This window comes from Thunnus albacares, chromosome 12 (genome assembly GCF_914725855.1).
Source record: "Thunnus albacares chromosome 12, fThuAlb1.1, whole genome shotgun sequence".
Taxonomy (NCBI): Eukaryota; Metazoa; Chordata; class Actinopteri; order Scombriformes; family Scombridae; genus Thunnus; species Thunnus albacares.
In genome coordinates this window covers 21,209,641-21,228,972 of record NC_058117.1, presented here as the reverse complement: position 1 = coordinate 21,228,972, position 19,332 = coordinate 21,209,641, and the positions used below count along the sequence as shown (strand labels likewise).

The window sequence follows — 19,332 nt, the reverse complement described above, 5'->3', positions numbered from 1 at the left end:
TTTGGCTGGTTGGACGTAAGCTAAGCTTGAGCCCTGAAAGGGGCTGGCAGCTGAAAATATTGGCTGTGACTCAATAAGAAATCAGGGGCTTCCCCTCAGGACCAGATTTTTTTTTAAACTGCTAAACTGAACGGAAAATGTACATCTGTCCATTAAAATATACATCCAGAGTTCCTCTTTTTATTAAAATGGGGAAAAAACCATCATTAGAAGTATGTTTCTTCATGTCAGTACATATAATTTGAATCAATGGAAATAGGGGTTTGATTCCTGATAAGCTGATAATGACTTAATGAATATTTAAATTTTTTAAACTTGATCAACCCTGAAAAAAGGTGTAAATCTTTGCTATTAGGGGGCCATGGGAATGCACCAATCTGATAGATTGGATAGTTATTGGAGCTAATTCTGACCTGATTGAGTAAACAGGGTAACTCCCATGACGTGACTGTTACACATTACAGTTTTTCATCAACGTCATCGTAGTATTCAGTGTTTCTGCTCAGTTACATTCAATTAACCAGCTTTGTGTGGCACCAATAACTTACTTCATGTTACCTTTATATAAAAACAGTCCAATAAGTTCAATGCAGTGAGGTTAACAGATTTTAGATTTAGGGAAAAGAAAGCACTGGCAGCACTGGCAGATACCTTAAAGGATAAGACTGTTTCTAAAAAAGAAGCCATCGCCTTCGGGGCAAAGTAACATGTCACCCAGTGCAACGGTGTGGCTCGTTGATGTGTTTTTAATAGTTTCTGAACAATGGAGGTCTATGACACAGAGGAATACGATATATCAGGCTTTGAATACACACACAATACTTGTAAGTAGGGTGAGTTCATTGTTGGTTTGGCTCTGCACATGAGATTCGTCAGCAATAAGAAGAATGTGGAAAATCACCAGCCATATCCTTTAAATTAAGGTATCAGTAAAAAAAAAAAAAAAAAGGTATTGGGAGAGAAAACGTTGGATTGGTGCATCCCTAGTCACAGGTAAAATTGGATTATTAGGTTACACTTGACTCTTTTGGCTGAAATAATTAAAAGCGTGTCATCTTCACTTAAGGGCATTGTAAAATCTTTGTTTTTCATTGTAATCAAATGCAGCTTGTGTTTGTTCTCTTCGCGGAGCAGTTTTTGTTGCAGGCCCTTTACCAAGAGAGACATAAACGAGCATGTATTTCCCAGGTGGCTAGTATTTTACACACATTATTATAACTGATCTTAATTATCTACCGTCTGCTGGAGATTAGACACCCGGGGGGGCTGTCGTCCTCCCTCCTCCGCAGCCGCCGCAGCAGCAGCATTTGCCAGTGCACGGGTTCAGAAGATCTGTTACATATTTAATAAACTCCCATACGGTGGAGAGCAGCTCTTAGCAGACGCCTCAACCTCTGATTGGTTTGGCACTTTCCACACTTGTAGCATGTGTGCCTCTGTATCCTGTAGGCAGAGGAAGACTACTGTTCATACTGTCTGTTACAATTGGACTATTTTCCTATGAAACATATGAGCCAGGTCAGGTGAGGACCCCGCTGCCGGACCTTTCTTGATATGGAGGTTCCAAATTTACCCTTGGCTGACATCACGTATGTCTGTCCACCAATCACAAGATAGACTTGGAGATTTGTCAGGGTCAGTGTGGGTGTGTAATGGCAACACAGACATGGGTTGTAAATCACACAGGGACATAATCTCTGTGTGTGTGTGTGTGTGTGTGTGTGTGTGTGTGTGTGTGCAGACAGAGCGGATGGCTATTGTTTAGTCTTGCTGCTAGGAAACAGGAGAGTAACACTGTGGTGTAATCGTGGATATGAACACATCAGTCACTCACCCAGACTGTATCAGAAGGAAAAGCGAGGTCACTGGTCACTACGGGGGTGAAGGGGTGGGGGTCCCACCTCACCGATGACCTCAGCTCTCCCCACTGCCGACCTTGTCGCAGCTCCCACACGCAACGGTCAACGCTGGCGCCACGATCCTTTTCCACTCTGAACAATGGTGGTCGTAGAAGTTCACGAAGCGTTCTTCCCAATTGTTTCCTGTCTTTGTTGCTCTACTTCCTCTGTGAGGTTATGAATGGGGGGCCTGGAGCACCGCCTCGGTAGCGGCAGACACTTTTATGAGCCCAAAATACTGATGGCTGACCCGTGGAGGTCAGCAAGGCAGGAAAGAGGACAAACTTAGCTGCTAGTAAAAGCCGTCTGTGGGGAAAAAGGAGGATATTGTTACTGGGCTTTATTATTTTTGGATGGAAGTGACCCCTGGTGTGACAAAACCCTGAAGAAACTACAGCTTTATTATATTTTCTTGACTTGGGTTCATTATTGGCACTTCTTAGTTTGAAAACTATAACTGTATGTCACTTTTTTACCAGCCAGTGGTGTGAAGACACTACTCTTTGATGTCTCTTGGACATGTTGAGGGCTGCTGTAAGCCAATTTCAACAACCCAGTGGGGTTTATGTATCCATTGACTGTAGTATTTGAAAGCCAAGCTGGCCTGAAAACGATGCACATCCCCATATAGCACATTTTCTGTCAATAATAAAATAAAGTTTCTGCTCCACCCCCCCCTCCCCATCGTCTGTCCATCTTTTGCGCTGATTAAATTACTCTTATTGGATTTTTACTTGCAAAGCTTTTATTGCACTTAGTAACATAACAAGTGTAGCTGTCTTCAACTTGAGTGCTTCACCTGGTTCACTGTCTCTCCTCCGCTGTGCTGTGTGTGTAGCACACACGGAGGGCTCAGCCCCGCCCGCGGTGAACCACAAAGAGCAGAGCAGAGTAAATTAGATAAAGAGCATTAATTAACATAGTCTCTACTGCGTTTTGCTGTCATTTATGGTTGCGGTCTCACTGCGTCTCTTCTCTTCTCTGCTTTTTCTCAGCGAGAGAGCGGGGCTGAGCCCTCTGTGTGTGTGTGTGTGTGTGTGTGTGCTGCACACAGCGTAGCAGAGGAGAAACAGTGAACCAGGTGAAGCACTTATGTTATTGTAAGTGTAATAAAACCATCACAAGTAAAAAGCCAAGAAGAGTAATTTATTAATGTAATCCACACAAAAGATAGACAGACTCTGTAAAGAATGTGATCTGCGACGCAACGTAATAAACGATAGAGCGTAAGACGTTTTTCTATCGTCACACAATGTATATCATCATATCGCACAGCCTTCTCCGTCTCCCATCACATGAATCAGTTCTGTTTCTATTTTTGTTGTGGCCCCCATTCATCCTGTATCCTCTATACAAGATTAAACTTTAAAGCTTAAATCCGCAGATTTGTGCACGTTGTTGCCCTTCAGAGCAGCGAGAAGTAAATTAAATTGTGCACAGTCTAAAACAAAGGTGGTAGAAAATCCAGAGTTACGCTTGTGATGTTCTGTCCTTGCTGAGTGTAAACAAGCTTCTCCACTGAATGAAAATGTCCTTAACCCTCCAGCTCAAACAAACTTACTTTACCTTTCCACACAATGTGCAAAATAAGTCCTCAATACAGACTGCTGTGATTTTATTACAGGGCTGCAATCTCTTTTTCAGGATCTGACACAGTGTCAGCTCCAACATCATCCAAACACAATTTATACTGTACGTGCACACATGGCTAGCGAGTGTATTACAAGGTAAGGATTATAGATTTTCTGATTAGCTAGTAGATTGCCTGTCTAAAAGGAGCATTACAACCCCTTCACCACATTTAAATTATTTCCCTTTCTTTATTTGTTTCCACTGTTCCAAGGCCTCTGAACCAATCGTCGTACGCATCTGTGAGCGATTTCAGTTTTTCTTTTCTTGCTTCACATATTATGCTCTTTACAGTTTGTGCAGATTTTAAGTTAGTAAAGAAAGTGAAACTTTACTCATTTTGCACTCAAAACCAGGGTTTAAAATGATAAACAAGCATTTGAATAAGTATTTAACACAAAAACAGGAAAAAAAGGCAAAGGAGAGGCTGTTTGCACACTCAAATCTGCAAGTCCACAAGCTCTTAGTAATGCTTTCGATCTGCAAGGAAGTCAGGGTAAGGAAGCATCAATGAAATGTTATCGAGAATAAACAGATCTTCAGATGAGATTTAAACACTCAACAGAGTTGTGATGAAGCAAAAAAGGACAAGCTTCTGTGCTGAAGCTGCTGTTTATTTGAATTGGCCACAGCAAAGTATATAAATCACTAATCGTGTTATGCAGAAGATTACAATGTGTGAAACTGTAAAAATGGCAGAAAACGTGCCTCTGAATCTTCTGTATAAGGACCGTTTTATAACCCATTTAGTAGAATTTAATAGATACTTAATATCTTTTACAAAACGTTGGTTTGTAATCTAGAAGGGTTGATAAAAGGGAAACAGACAAGATCAGACAGATGTGCACATGTCATAAAAATCTGCCCTGTTTTTTTTCACAGCCTCGACAGTTTACTCTCTTCATGGTTCAGTATGCAGAGGGCTTTTCTACTAGCCTATATCCAAAACGCTCTCAGACACCCCCCCCCTTACACACACACACACACACACACACACACAAACTCCTTTTCCTTTGAGCTGACTTAACTGCTCTGGCACTCAGGCTTGTGGAGCTGCACCCTGCGAACTCTCGCCGTTCAGCTACTGGAGCCATTCCCATGGAATCCCAGACATTTCAGGCATTTGTTAAAGCTGGGCCGACAGGCGTTTCTTCACCGCTGTACGCGCTCACACTAACCATAGCCATTCGATTTACAACAGCTCACTGCTGTTTTACTGCTCATTTAATCAGACCCGCAGGAAAAATGTTTTTTTTTTTTTGTTTTGTTTTTTTTTTTTAAATCTACTCTCTCACAACTTTGATCCAGATGTTTTCTTAGTTTCTTTTGTCATTTTTGTATTAAATGAGAGGGCTTGAGTGTCGTCATGGCAATGTTTTAATCATCATGTCATCGCCAGGTTGTGTCAGATGTTTTCTTTCTTTTCTTGAGTGGCTAGTGATGTGTGTGTGTGTGTGTGTGTGCAAAATATAACTATTGTATAATATCATAACACTTCACTCCATAAAATAGCACTAATGTGTGAGTGCCTTTGTACTCAATGCTTCAAATGAATGAAGAAGTAAAACCCATCATGAAGTGGTGCTCTTGAAAATTGTATTTTGCAAAAAGAAGTTGATTCAGGGACACAGGTGTAACTGATTTAAGTAGTTTTTTTACTGCAGTCTATGAAAAACAAAGAAAAATCTGTAGTGGAATATCGAGGAGGGAAAAAGCAAAGAATTTTTACATCTAAAATACAAAATATTCAATAATGTTATAACTCAACTCGAGCGATATTTCTCCTTCTCCTCGCTAAATAATTAAGAGGTTATTATCGTGATTGATTGTTTTGTCATTTTATATTTTCGATGTGGAACATTTAATGTTTTGTACCCTAAAAAGAACTCGAATTAGTAGAAGTACAACGCTTTTGAAACCGAGACTGAAACGGCGACACAAACATTTACGGCCTTGATTCGTGGTTCTGTCTTCCGTGTCGCGGTCCACCCCCTCAACCCGCTGCCACCGCTGCAGGTGCAGCCTGTTGAGCCCTCATCGCGTCACTAATGTGAAAAAAAAACTCACACAACCCCCGCAAAATGATTCATTTCGCGATCAGAATTTGATGCATTCAGTCTGATAACATTTGGAAAGTGTAGAAAAGCCGCACAATCAAATTATCCCCATTTAAGTTAGCTAGAGAGCTAACTGGAAGATTACCATTATTACCAGTAATGCAGTAACAGCAAATTAACTGAGCAAATGGAAGCAGATCAGAAAACAAAGAGGCTTCGTACTAAAATATGAAATTTGTTAACAAACAGAAGGAATTAGAAATAAAGGCCTCTCTCTAATATAAGCCTGCTTCCAATAACGGCCTGCTACCCTCTGCAGTTGAGGTAAATAAAGATCCCGTCCACTATTAGAGGAAATACGGTAATTTTGTTTACTTAGTTAATATGTAGACTGGGCAAAATTTATTATAAAGTTAATCTGCTTCATAGTGTTTTTGATAATTGTAGTTAGTAGATTATTTTTTTTATTCCGCACAATAAGTTCTTGCTGCTGCCGGAAACGTAAAATACAAGCCCTCATAAGACATAAACGTCATAAATAAAGATCATCTGAAAGCACAGCAGTCACTGTGACTTCTCAACTGTCCTCTTACTAATAAATGAACTAGAATTAGAAAGTTAATGACTAAGAACTCGCCTCTTCTGTAGATTAAACCATCTTCTAGATTCAAGAAATGCAAATTTCTCATAAAGTAGATTAAGGGGACCCCCCAGTGCGACTCCGGTTTCATGATCATTTTCTTCCTGCTAACATTTTTAAATTATTTTTACCGTAGCACTCTTATTAAGAAGAATAATTGCGTTGGTTAAAATTTTAATTAAAAAAAAAAAAAAAAAAAGACAAAAGGTGTTTTGACGTGGCGTTAATGAAATAAATATGACATAAATGGTTTTGATGTCATAACAGGTAGTCAAAGTCAAGCACGGAGGTAGTCATTATTTCAGCCTGACACTGAACCCTGGAAGGAAATGAAGATTCAAGGCCATACTGTGCGTCATTTGCCTGTCAGACAGGCAGTGTAATTGCCCATCAATGAGTGCACAGTGTTTATCATTTCTATTCCAGTCACGGACAAACTGGATATCCTGCCTTCAGATGACAGCGGCGGCAGGGCGACATTAAAAACAAAAAGTGCTTTTCCATGTTGTTTGTGTGTTTTTGTTCTATTAAAGGAGGCCGAGGCCGGTTAATGAAATTGTTTACGGTTCCTGTTGTTACCCCAGTCGTCTCAACCGAGCCCTGCCGCTGCTTCTGCTGCTTCTGCTGCTGCTGCTGAGTCAGACCAGATGACAAGTGGTTACCAGGAAAAAATGAGACAAATAAACCCCGATCATTAGCCTTTGCTTTTTATAAAGTCACGTTCAGGCTATAAGTCCTCTTTTTTTTTTTCGCTGATGTACTGAACTTCTCTGTGTTTTCGTAATGGTGCACAATTAATTTGAATTAGATTGATAACAAATTGTTTTTGTGTCTTAATCTTCCTGATCTGTGGTTTGATGCACGATTGAACATTTTGACGTCAATTATTATGAAAATTACTGTCAGATCTACCGGATATCTGACAAAGACTGATTTGGGTTTAAATCTGATACTGTTTCATGTTGTTTTTATGCTCATGCCGTCGTTTTTTATTATTTGTTGTTTGCCTTAAAAAGAAATAAAAAGTGACATAACTCAGATTAGGTGACACTCAGCTCCTGCTAATCTGTTTTTATTATTTATTTGGGGCTGCGACTAACTGTTCATTATCGATTAATCCGCCTGTTATTTTTTTCAATTCACTGGACAATTGTTTAGTATATAAAACGTCCAAAACCAGTTATAAATTCCCATCATCTGTTCCTCACTAGTAGAGAGGAAATCAGGCCTCTCTGTATTAACGACAGACGTGACTGTCGTGTAGACAAAGGTGTGTGTGTGTGTGTGTGTGTGCATCAGGGCAGAAACATCAGTCATCACCAAAAAACAGATCCAGGATGGTGTGTTTGCTGCTAAATTTGATATATTTGATACTCTAAAGGTTCTGTCAGGGATTTGGATTTGTAATGAAGCTAGAAATGTTGAATATGGTGATGCTATTTAAACAAATGTGAAAAAGAAACAAAGGAAAAAGACGTCTGGCTCATATTTGCATCCATTGTTTTTCTGACATTTTGTGTTCTTGCAGTCTGTTTTTCTGGCACGATGCAGTTCTAAAGTTTTCTATCAGTATCATCTGTCTGCCTGCTGAATACACTAAATAGACCTGCAGGTTATAGACCCGCCAGTACTCAACAAACATCTCTAAAGGCCTTCTGTCATATTTAATTACCAAAAGCTGCCTCATGTTCCAGCCTGATGAAGACGAGATACTCAGAATCGATTTTTGTATTGAAGAAGAGTTGTTGGCCTTCAGTCATAAACTGTGCAGAGAGAGACAACATTATGCACCATGAATTCTTACATCTGTGTAATGTCACCATTTTTATCTGCAAACATACAAACCTTTAACATAAATCAGGGCCTTTGACAGATTTTAATGGTCCAGTTAATTCAGTGTCAAAATATTAGGTAAAGAATACGGTTCATTTCATAGTTATATAATTGTTTGCAAGAAAAAATATAGTGTGGAGGGTTTTTAGCAAACAGAACGAAGGACATTCAGCCATCATTTGTGTCGAAGAGCAGGCTCGGCCCTGCATGGTGAACTTGAACCAGCAAGTCTGCTCTAATGAAACCCTTGTGTCGCCAAGAGTAACAAATGAACTAGCCCGTTAGGAACGGCTGTCAGAAGGCAGAAAAACATCAGAATTTATAATTAAAAAGCTTGAATTTGCATTTTCTCGGTTGTTATATTTGCATTTCACGTTGGAAATTAGAGCTGAAACAATTAGTCAAAGCAAGTAGACAGTTGACAGAAAATTGTCAAATTTTAATCTTTTATTGAGAAAAGAGTATTTAGACTGTTGGTCAGACAAAACAAGTCATTTGAAGAGTTGTGAGAACTTAAGATTTGGCTTTTAAAGACTAAAGACATTAAGATAAATTGAAAATGAAGATAATCCTTAGTTGCAGCCCTGCAGTATAACTAGAAACTAGAAAAATTACTCAGTTTTTTGTCTGTCTTTGATATTTTTGCATGACCTCATCGTCCCTAAATCAAGTCAACTGTTGTGCTGTACCGAGCAACGAGTCCAAAGCAAGCTGAGCCTCACTTGAAACATGAATCCATCTTCAAAGTTCAATTTTAACACTTTATTCAGTTCTCAAGTTGCTGGCCTGTTAAGTCGTCAGTTGGTTCAAATTGTCAAAAGTACGGAAAGAATATCACCATATTCAAAAAGCGCTTTGTTTGTTCTTCCTTAGGTACCTCTCCTCTGGGCTTTTCAGCAAAAACTTCTTTCATAAGACACTAAATACTGCCCTTGTCATGGCCATGGAATTTTAATTACCAACCAGTGCACCACCACGCTCCGTTTGGCATTTTTCTAGGGTCTAATATGATCTGAACGCAAAACGTCTGAATCTGCTGTCATTTCAATCTGTCAAATAAAAAGAACACCACAAAATGTTTTACGGGTGATTGTGGTTATTGGCGAGTACAGAGGCTCTTAATTTTAGGCAGAAATCCCTGAGTTTTAGGATACAGTGAAGTTTGATACAACCCTCCCATGCTTGTATAAATACATTACTAATTTATTACTGGTGCGTATTCTGATATTAACAGAAACAACATATATAGGAAACTCTGGTAACTCTTGCAGTATGTGTATTGGTTGCAAAACAGTCCACTTCAGCAGACAGGGAACCGTTTTGTATGAGTCATTCCTCGCAAGCGATGTGGATTCTTTCTGCATTTTCGACACCCCACGTCGTCGAAGCTCGACCATTGGCTGGCAGCCTGCGCAAATCTGTTTCTTCACCTCCCGTTTCCAAGTTGGCATCGTCCTGACAGGGTGTATTCATCTCTGTCACACAGGGGCCGCGGTTGTGTTGGTTTGTTGTTGTTGTCCATTTTGGGCTTCAGGGGATTGAGCGTTTCATTGTGTGGCTCTGGCCCCCCCCCCCCACCTCTTCATCCAAGTGAAACCTCTACTAATGAGATAAAGAGTCGGGCTTTTCTGCTGCATTATTCGCCGGCCTTCATGTGATCCTGCTGCACTTTGCACAAACCGCATGTCAGGAGATCAGACAGACCCAGACCAGCGGGCCAGAGGGAACCAGAGTAATAAGGATAAGAAGGAGGTCAGAGACGGGAGGGGATACACACAGTCAAGACTTTTTTTTTTTTTTTTAAAAGATGTCGCCTGTTGTAAACAGACCTAAGTCCAACTGCAGACCCAGCACTCGCCTCCCAAAACCCCCATTGATTTATTGTTGTCAAGTGATTTTTACTCTGTTCAAATGGAAGATAAGTAGAGGAGATGCTGACAAGACCAAACTCAAGCTGAGCATAACTAATCGACACAGACGAAACTAAGAAAAAGACCGTTGATCTTCGTGAATGTTGCTAGCTGCTGGGGCCTGTAACTGGAAAAAAAAAAGAAGAAAAGTGGGCCAGTATTGAGAGATTTGCATGTTTTAAGGAAAGAATGACAAACAGTCTCCTCAGCGTCCTTTCTCGCTCTGGGAGATCAAAGACGGCTTGGGGTGGCCCCACTCTCAAAGGTCCTCAGGGTCCCGACCTTGAAAGCATTTTTGACAAGCATAAGAAACAAGTCTATCTGCTTCAGTGTGGTCGCCGTTGTTGATCTCAGTGAAGCCTCTAGGACGTCTGATAAGTGAACAATACCGCTAATTTAGGATCAACCACCAGCATTGCTTTTTTAGCTTAGCAGATATGGCCAAGTCAGCTGTTGGCAAAGTGAACTGTCCAAATCTTTTGGACAGTGAGTGGTTTGTTTTGGTGCTTCATGAAAGTGGTTTGCCCGCTAGTTCTCTCAGGTGGCACTCAGCGCATGTCTGCAGCTAGACGTCAGTCACTGAAATGGATCGACCCACATTAACCTCTGTTTTTTTTTTTTTTCTAAAACTCTCTATCCACTGGTGCCTCTGTGGAAAAAAAAATCATACATGTAACATTTAAACCTTAAGAAGTTGCATTATAGGGCTGCAACTAAATGATTTTCAGTATTGATTATTATTAGTTAATTCAGTTACTTACTTTGTCTATGAAATATCAAATAAAAAGTGAGAAATGTCTTGTTTTGTCCAAAAACCAAAGATATTTGGCAAATACTCAAATATGAGAAGCTGGAAGCAGCAGAAAATTTGGAATTCTTGCTTGATTAAATCAATCTTGATAAATCAATTTATCAAAATTTGCTGCTGAGTAATTATCTGTTGACCTAGTAATCAATCCTCTAATAGTTTGAGCTCTTATGCAATTTTTTTATATTCCAACAGAAGCCTTGTTTCTCTGCATGAAGTATTTCAGCCGTGAGTGAATTATTTTTGCCTAAATGTCACTCATCGAATAATAATTTAAAGGCCTGCAGCAACATTTTAATGGCTCTCTCAAAAATGATACACATTCATTTAGAAAGGGAAAAAAAAACAAAACAAAACACTGGACTGAGTACAAAAAACATAATTACAAATTGTCAGGAATTACTTGTACTTTAATCTTAAGTCTTTGATTTTTTTTGTCAGTCAAGGTAGGCGTCAATTGTTCAAACATGTATCTCAGGCTGGATGGAAATTTTTCCCAGTTGTTCAGAGTCACTGAAGTCTGTAAAAACTCCTAATAAGATGTGGACATGATGAGGCACGATTCATCAGCCGAGGCACAGAGATGTTCAGCACAATACCAACATTACACGATTGTCTCTGCATGAGTTTGAACCCTTTACTACAGAACGCACCGCCTTCCTCTTAACAACGGACTTCAGAATAAAGAGATTTTGCTTGATTTTGCTCCGTATTTTCTCCCGTCCGAGATTAATGTGCACGACAAAACAAATCAAAAGCACTTCAGAATTATTTGTACTTCTGATTAGTACAAAAAGGAGTCAGTGAGAAGACGGAAAGAGTAGAGAGCAGTGCAGCTCACTTTAGTTCAGCCCCAGTCTGGCTCTCGTGTCGTTTTTTTTTTTTTTTTTTTTTTTTTTCTCCTCTTTTTTCGCATACCTCCCACTGCTGCTGCCGCTGTCTGACTGGCTGAGAGGGAAGAGAGAGGGACACAAAGGGTTAAACAGTGCGCCTGTCTTCCTTGGAGATGGGAGAGGCCATTTGAATGGCTAGCCAACACATTGGCTAAGGCTGAGGGTGGATCTGCTGCTGGGCCTGTGCTACGGCATGGAGCCCTCCTGGAGGATCAGGAGTCAGTGAAAGCAGACAGCTGAGTTTTTGTGTGTGTGTGTGTATATATGTGTGTGCGTGTGTGTGTAATAGGCATATGAGGCAAAGTTGAAGGGCAGCTTTTTGAAGCAAACTTTGGAGACGGAGTGAATAATTCATATCAAGAGGAAAGTTTTATTTTGCATGTGTGGAAATCATCCTTAGGAATCTTTGCAAATCCCTGCTCGGCGTAGATTATTTCAACTGACGTAGATAAAAGGTGGTTATATCATTTGTTTTTCTAGCACCGTGCCCCCTTGTGCTTCCCCCTCTCACTGCCATTCTCATATTGCTGCAGCCCTCCAAACACACACACACACACACACACACACACACACACACACACACACACACACACAGGCATGCACACACACTCTTCAGGTGTTTCAAGAGCTTACTTCTGTGAATGCAAGAGGACAGGGGGTCTGTGTTGTTTTGTTCATTTTAAGGGCTGATTTCATGACACTAATGAAGCCGAGCAGTTTTGGACAAATCCCCCACGAATCAGGCTGGAAAACAGAGAGTCAGCGGAGAAAACAATAGTAAAGAATGACAGATTATTAATTGAACAGATTAGAAATTGGAAGTATAAAGACCTAAACGCCCACCTCCTCCTAGTGGTTTTAATTTATTTGGCTGCGTGTTTGTTCAGACCCATAAAAGACACGCATGCTAACATGTTTACGGTCTGACCTGTAACCTGCCCCTAATCTCAGCGACTCATTACCTCCCCCACCGCTCAACGGTCTTAATCTGGCTCTCCTGGATGAGAAGCTAATCTCGGTGGGCAGGTCATTCGGCTGTATTTACCTGTGAGAAGCCTCCATCTTTGCACACTACACAACAATACACACACACACACACACACACACGCAGCAGCACGCTCACACGCACATCTGCCAATCCTCAGAGCCTAATGTTACGTAACGTGCTGAATTACAGGCACACACACGTATGCAGATGTACACATTAACATGCGACCTACAGACTCGCATCTCCGCCTGTAGTCGATAGTGTTTACGCCGCAGAAACAGGCACTGAACTTCAAGTGTGACTGTCGGGACTCTGTATCTCTCTGTCACTGTTTATTTCTTCTGCTTCCTCATAAGGACCTTGTGTAGTTCATGTTCCTAGAAAGAAGCCAGTGTGTCCAGATACTTTAGATGATTTGGGGTTTGTTGATATTATGGTTATTGCAGCCAATAGCGAGCAAACACACGGATATCAATCAGTTATTATTTGTCTCCGTAGTGACGCAATGGGTTTATTTTTATATCATCAGTTGTGACACAGTGTTGTTGTCAGAATTAAGTCAACCGCAACTGCATCAACTGTAGGGACGCAACTAAGGATTATTAAAAAATGTCCATCATTATTTCTCAGAAGCACAAGTGATGTCTTGAAACTGTTTGTTTTGTCTGTGCGACATTAAAAAAAACCCCAAAATATATATATATATATATATATATATATATATATATATATATATATATATATATAAAAATGTAAAGACATAAAACAGAAGTTTTAAATCCTCATATTTGAGTGAAAGTGGCATTGTTTTGCTTGCAAAATGACGGACATGATGAATCAATTATCAAAATGGTTCTCTACTTTTTTGTCAGTCGATCAATCAGTTAAGCAGCAATATCGATTACAACACTTTGATGTGTGATTCGTCATATCGAAACAGAAGAAGGTCTTATCATGATTTTTCTCCCCCACGTTTCCTTGCTCTCATGTAGCCAAACATACACTTTCAGTCACTCACAATATATGAGCTTCAAGTCTGCGATGACTCCGTATGAGCAAATAAGAAACCAAGCAAAGACATTTTTCAAGTGTCCCACTTGCAAAATACTGAATGCTTGGAATGCCAGTTTTGTTTTTTTTATTTTCTTCTGTCTCAATTTCAACAAGCCCTCTGGATAAGTGTCTGTCTTTTGTCAGCTAACGTTGGATCCCTGCTGTTTGTGTTCAGTCTGCTTGTTGACCAATGGCAGATGGTCCTCTGGGCTTGCTGGCTCATGCATTGAGGAGGGATCTCACTCCCGCTGACACACAGATATGACCGTTGAGATCTCTGTGGAGTTAAACATGTGAAGATGTACCGTCACTTTGGACTGATTAAAATCCCTCTGTGTCATCTGGGGGGGAACTTAAATTAAAGGTGTCTGAATAACGATAAGCTCCTGTTTCCTGAAGATCATAATAGGCCTTTAACACATGAAAATTAACCTTTTTTCCTTTCACCTCATCTCATGAACACCCTCCAACCTCTAACGTGACTTTGCTCTTTCCCCCCCCCTGCAGTGTGTCCTGTTCAGTGTAAACACCGAGCCTGCACCAAGGACGACCAGTGCTGCCACGACCAGTGCCTGGGTGGCTGCCTGAAGCCCAACTCGACCAGTCACTGCGTGGCCTGCCGCGGCCTCCAGGCCCAGGGCACCTGCGTGGAGCGCTGCCCCGAAAACCACTACACTTTCAAGGGTTGGCGTTGCGTCTCCTTCGCCTACTGCCAGGAGCTGCATAACAGATGCAAGCGGGAAAAGGAGCACAGCAGGAGCCCCGACTGCCACGAGTACGTCATCCACAACGGTGCCTGCATCCCTGAGTGTCCCTCCGGCTACACGACCGTCAACTCCTCCTCGTAAGTGGACACTCATGCCGGTCTGATGGGCTCTTGATGGTCTGAGGGAACGATGTGTGATCAGTGGCTGAATATTCTGTACGCGTACACACAAACTTCAGAACGTAATCCTGAACCTTTACGTAGGAGCTCGTCGACGTGCGTGATGCACGGTGCTAAATCAGGGCTTTAATTCACAAATGCATTTTTGCTTTCTACAGACTGATTATTATTAAGAAGACATATATTTATCATGCAGTAATTATTTGTTTGGTGTATTTGACCCGGAAAAGTACATTGTTTTAGATCTGTGATCAGTAACACAAAAGTTAGGAAGAATTAGTAGAAATTTTGTGTCTTATGTGTGAAAAATACTCAAGTCTTCCATAGATTCCTGCCTCTGTTTTTCTCCTGTCACAGTGTTTTGTAACAGAGTGTGACATTGCACGAACTGGAGGTTCTCTTGCTAAGCTCCTACAGCGTGCTGTGTACTATATGCACACACACATACACCTTCTTTTTGTGTGTGTGTGTGTGTGTGTGTGTGTTGGAGTGAGACTGCAAACAGCTAGGTCAAAGTGTGCAGTGGGAAGTCTGGCACATCTGTGTTTCTGATTTTGACTCAGTATTCATCTGCTACATTTTTTTTTTTTTTTTTTTTTTTTGCCACTCACTCGCTGCACAAAATTGATGGTTGTTTACCAGCCGCTGGTGTCTGCATTGCAGCGTTTGCACTAATGCAGACATATAGAAGTGTTTTTTCCCCCCTTTTCTCTACATCTGTAATTTACAACCTGTTGTGTTGTATCTCTGTTACATCCTAACAGACTTCCCTCTAACAGAAGGGAGTTGTACTTGTGCTGACCTGCCGGTGACCTTCACCGCCTCCCTCTTTGACACCTTCATTGACCGTGACAGGGTTGTTGATTAGTGTGGGCGTGCCCGCGAGCACAGACACCGTAGACACCCCTAATCGTTCTGCTCGGGCAGAGGTTGAAGACGCAGCTGGATCTTTCATGACTTCTTGTCTTTTGTTACAACATGACGGGCTGGTTTACTGGCTAGCTTGGTTTAACACGAGAGGAGGCAGAGAGACATTCAGGACAGACTGTCAGTGCCCCCAGGCTGCTTCGCCTTGCCTCCCTTTACTGGCTGCTGAGAGAGAGAGAGAGAGAGAGAGAGAGAGAGAGAGAGAGAGAGAGAGGGGTCTGTCTGGCAAGCAACTGCAGCAGAGTAGTCCAGGCAGTCTGTCACTGACAACTGCGATGACAAGGAGAAGTGGTTGCGCTACTGCTGCGGTGTTTGTGTCGTCATGTGTATTTAACCTTTATTTATCCACGGAGGGGTTTGCCAAGCACACGAAGCTCCATTTGAGCAACATGCAGCTTCACATGCAGGCACTTACATACTGTACATTCACACCTGAGAGCTTTTTAGTGCGCAGATCCAGCTCCACTGGAGCAGATGAGGGTAAAGTGCCTTGCTCAAGTGCACTTTAAGTGTACTGCTGATTTTCTTTTGCTGCTCAGATTTTCCAGCCGGTCCATCATTTTAAATCAGAAAATGAAGGTACACATCTAAATATCCTCTGATAATGAGCTTTTCAAACAATAACAAGTGAGAAGTTGCTCTATTAGCTTGATTGACTTTATCTCCTACCTTAGCATTTTGAGTTGTGCAGCTCCTCATCAGACATTTAATACATCTAATACAAAACATTAACAGGCACTCTTGTTTTTGATGTTGAGGTTTGGTGTTTTGATGATGATGATCCTGTAGAAGATCCAGTTTGCAAAAACACTTTGTTAAAATGATTTATATCAGTGTTATGAATGTTCAGCGTTTCCACTTTTCTCATGTTTGCTGTTTTAACAGGTGTTTTGTCATCTGGGATCTCTATATCAATTTTGTGGCATAACTTTAACAGTTTTGCAATAAAGTTGCATTTTTTGAATACTGTCCTCAGTGATAAAGATGTTATTTTTATTCAGTCGCCAGAAAGTGAATCACTGACAGATGCTGTAGTATCTTTTGAAATATGAAACGTCATAATATATTTTTATAGTTGTATACAACTTATATTACTTGCTTATATTACACAGGCGAAGCAAGCTTTCACAAAGGTATTGCTGTCAGATGAAGAGCTTAACCGCTCACATCTTGAAAATAATGCTACAATAATTTAGTCAAATGTAGCCTCTCGGTTTGCAGATTTGATCGCTTCTTGAATTTGAATCAACAATCCCGCTCGACTAAACCTTCAAGCAACTGTTGACCTGTAGTGAACCCTCCTGTGCTCATATCTCTGCCGTTTTTACTTTGACTCCCCTTTATGTTCCCCTGATGGCTCATCTTTTCTCTTTGGCATCTCTCTCTGTTTTTGGCTTTAAACTAAGCTGTGGAAATGAAAGTGCTTTGAGCGAGTGTCTCGGCTGAAAGTGCAGATGTGGCACTGAAGAGGGAAAAAGGTCAAGACAGATCAGGGAAGTTATGAGCCAGCTAAAGAAAAGATCACTACCTTTTTTTTTGTTGTGACAAAACATACATTTCTTCATCTGTTTTTTTTTTTTTCCTCTTTCCATATGGTTTGCAAGCATTTGTGTCGTTTAGGTGGTTTGTTTTGTTGCTGAAAGCTGTGAATAATCTCATTTACAAGTACAACCTGGCTGCAGCCCACAGTGCCCGTCTCTGTTTTACATTCATCGTGTATTTATACCTTGGAGATTTGACAGCGTCATGAAAACCAGCTAGCACATTAGCTGCCACCCAGTTCCATTATTTGCCGCACACAAAGGAAAACCACATTCTTCTGTAATTGTCCTGTCAGCTTACTCAACGGTTGCTAAACAAAGCCATTCTCACCTCATAAACCAGCCGGCGGCAAAAAATACTTCAGCACACTCGGGACAATGACCCCGAGCGTACATACTTTAATCAATTTGAAAATGTTCTCCGCAGCACGTGTCGCGACTGAAACATGTCTGTGTGAATCTGAGAGGCTCGCAGAGGTTGCTGTAGTACTTTGGATTTTACATCATCAAAGTTTGCACTTGTAGCGTTATGAGGGTGGGGATTGTACAGATGGCTTTTCAGGAAATAAGTTAACATGGCCGGCACGCATAGCTGCATCCATATATCTGTTATGAGAAGAGACTCGCTATGAAAACATTAGGTAAGCCGGGTTGTTTTGCTCGGTTGTTGAGGTGAAAGGTTGGGGTCAGTTCATTTTTCAGTTAATTCAAAACAAAAGTTCACGCCGTGGAACTGAGTGAGGCTTCATTTTCATTGTTTTTGTTATACATACAGTGAACGCAACACACTGTCAACTATAATACATTTTTAAATGAACTATGGATCACGTGACTACTACTCGTTTGTGGAAGGTGTCACTCGTAGTAAACCCACAGAGAATTATCACCCAACTCAAGAGCGTTAGAGCATGTTTCAGTTCATTGTTTTGGGTTTCTGGCCCACACTTTTACTGTTCACTGTCACCAGTTTTTGGCAGCGGTAGGTAGCTGTTTTCATTGAAAAAGCTCTTAAAAACGCTTTGCTACCGGAAAATGTATTAGCTAGAGAGCCAGATCTGTCACTGAGGAGTTGGTGGAGAAGCAAAAACAGAGCTAAAGGAGAGTGAATGTTGGACTTACATTACAACAGGCGGACAGAAACACGACTGAAAAGTGAATCCTAATGTTGTTCTTTGTCTGCTGGATGTGTAGATAGGCAACTGTTTGCTAGCAAGATTGCAAAATCAACTTAAAATGTGATAATGTGTCAGTGCTGTGTTTAGATTTTGTTTCCGCCACCTCTAAGTACTAAAAAAAAAACAATTATCACAGGTTTATGGTTCTAGTATTTCTGTGCTGAGGAGAATCTTAAAGAAAAATGTGCAAAACTACAGAAATGTTTCCTTAAAACACGTCTAAGTGTAATATGTGGCACCAGTATTTTGATCATGCAGACGTACTGTATTTTCTTGAATGGCTTTGAGTATTAATGTCTTTTTCCTTTGTTGTGTAGGCTCAACTGCACTCCCTGTGCAGGGCTCTGTCCTAAGGTCTGTATGGGTCTAAAAACTGTGGACTCGGTCACAGCAGCGCAGGCTTTGAGAGGCTGCACCATCCTCAACGGGAGTCTGGTCATCAACCTGCGTGGAGGAAGTGAGTATTATTATTTGTATTATCATTCATTTGAATGAAATATAGTTTACAGCAGATTAATTGGTTCATCTATAAAATGTCAGAAAACGGTGTAATATGCCAATCACACTCTCCAAAAGTCCATTTTCAAATTGCTTGTTTGTATAAAAAAAATATAAAATTTGACAATCTAATGTTGGAAGAATACGATTCTTTTATTATGTTATCCAGCCGTCGCTTTAAAAGTTATGACTGCTGACACATACTGTGATTTAGGAGGATAAAAAAGATGAAACCAAAATCACACAACACAGACTTCAGTGGAGAGTTTGTTGCCAAAGAGCAGCTGTTTGGGAGCTTTTGCACCCAGAATCAGAAGTCACTTCAATGATGTGTCTCTTTTGGTTCTCTGTAGACAACATAGCAACTGAACTGGAGGCCAGCCTGGGCCAGCTGGAGGAGATCACTGGCTACCTGACAGTGCGACGTTCCTACGCCCTCGTATCCCTCTCGTTTTTCCGCAAACTCCGTGTTATTCGTGGAGAGGAAACGGAAATCGGGTGAGACTTCGTCCTCTGAGCCCATCTCATCCTCGCCATGTCAAAGCCTCCTCCTGTAATTATGAGTTAAAAGCGGAAGGACTGACCTTTTCAAAATG

At 41.0% G+C, this 19,332-nt stretch overlaps 1 protein-coding gene across 2 annotated transcripts in view; it reads left to right on the top strand.

Annotated features, from left to right (window-relative positions):
- Positions 1–19,332, top strand: part of insra (insulin receptor a) — a 57,261-nt gene that overhangs the window by 17,701 nt on the left and 20,228 nt on the right. For both annotated transcript variants that reach the window (XM_044367300.1, XM_044367299.1), the window contains exons 3-5: positions 14,217–14,553; positions 18,556–18,695; positions 19,090–19,234. In XM_044367300.1, coding sequence (XP_044223235.1) covers positions 14,217–14,553; positions 18,556–18,695; positions 19,090–19,234 — 622 coding nt within the window. The remainder of the gene's footprint in view (positions 1–14,216; positions 14,554–18,555; positions 18,696–19,089; positions 19,235–19,332) is intronic.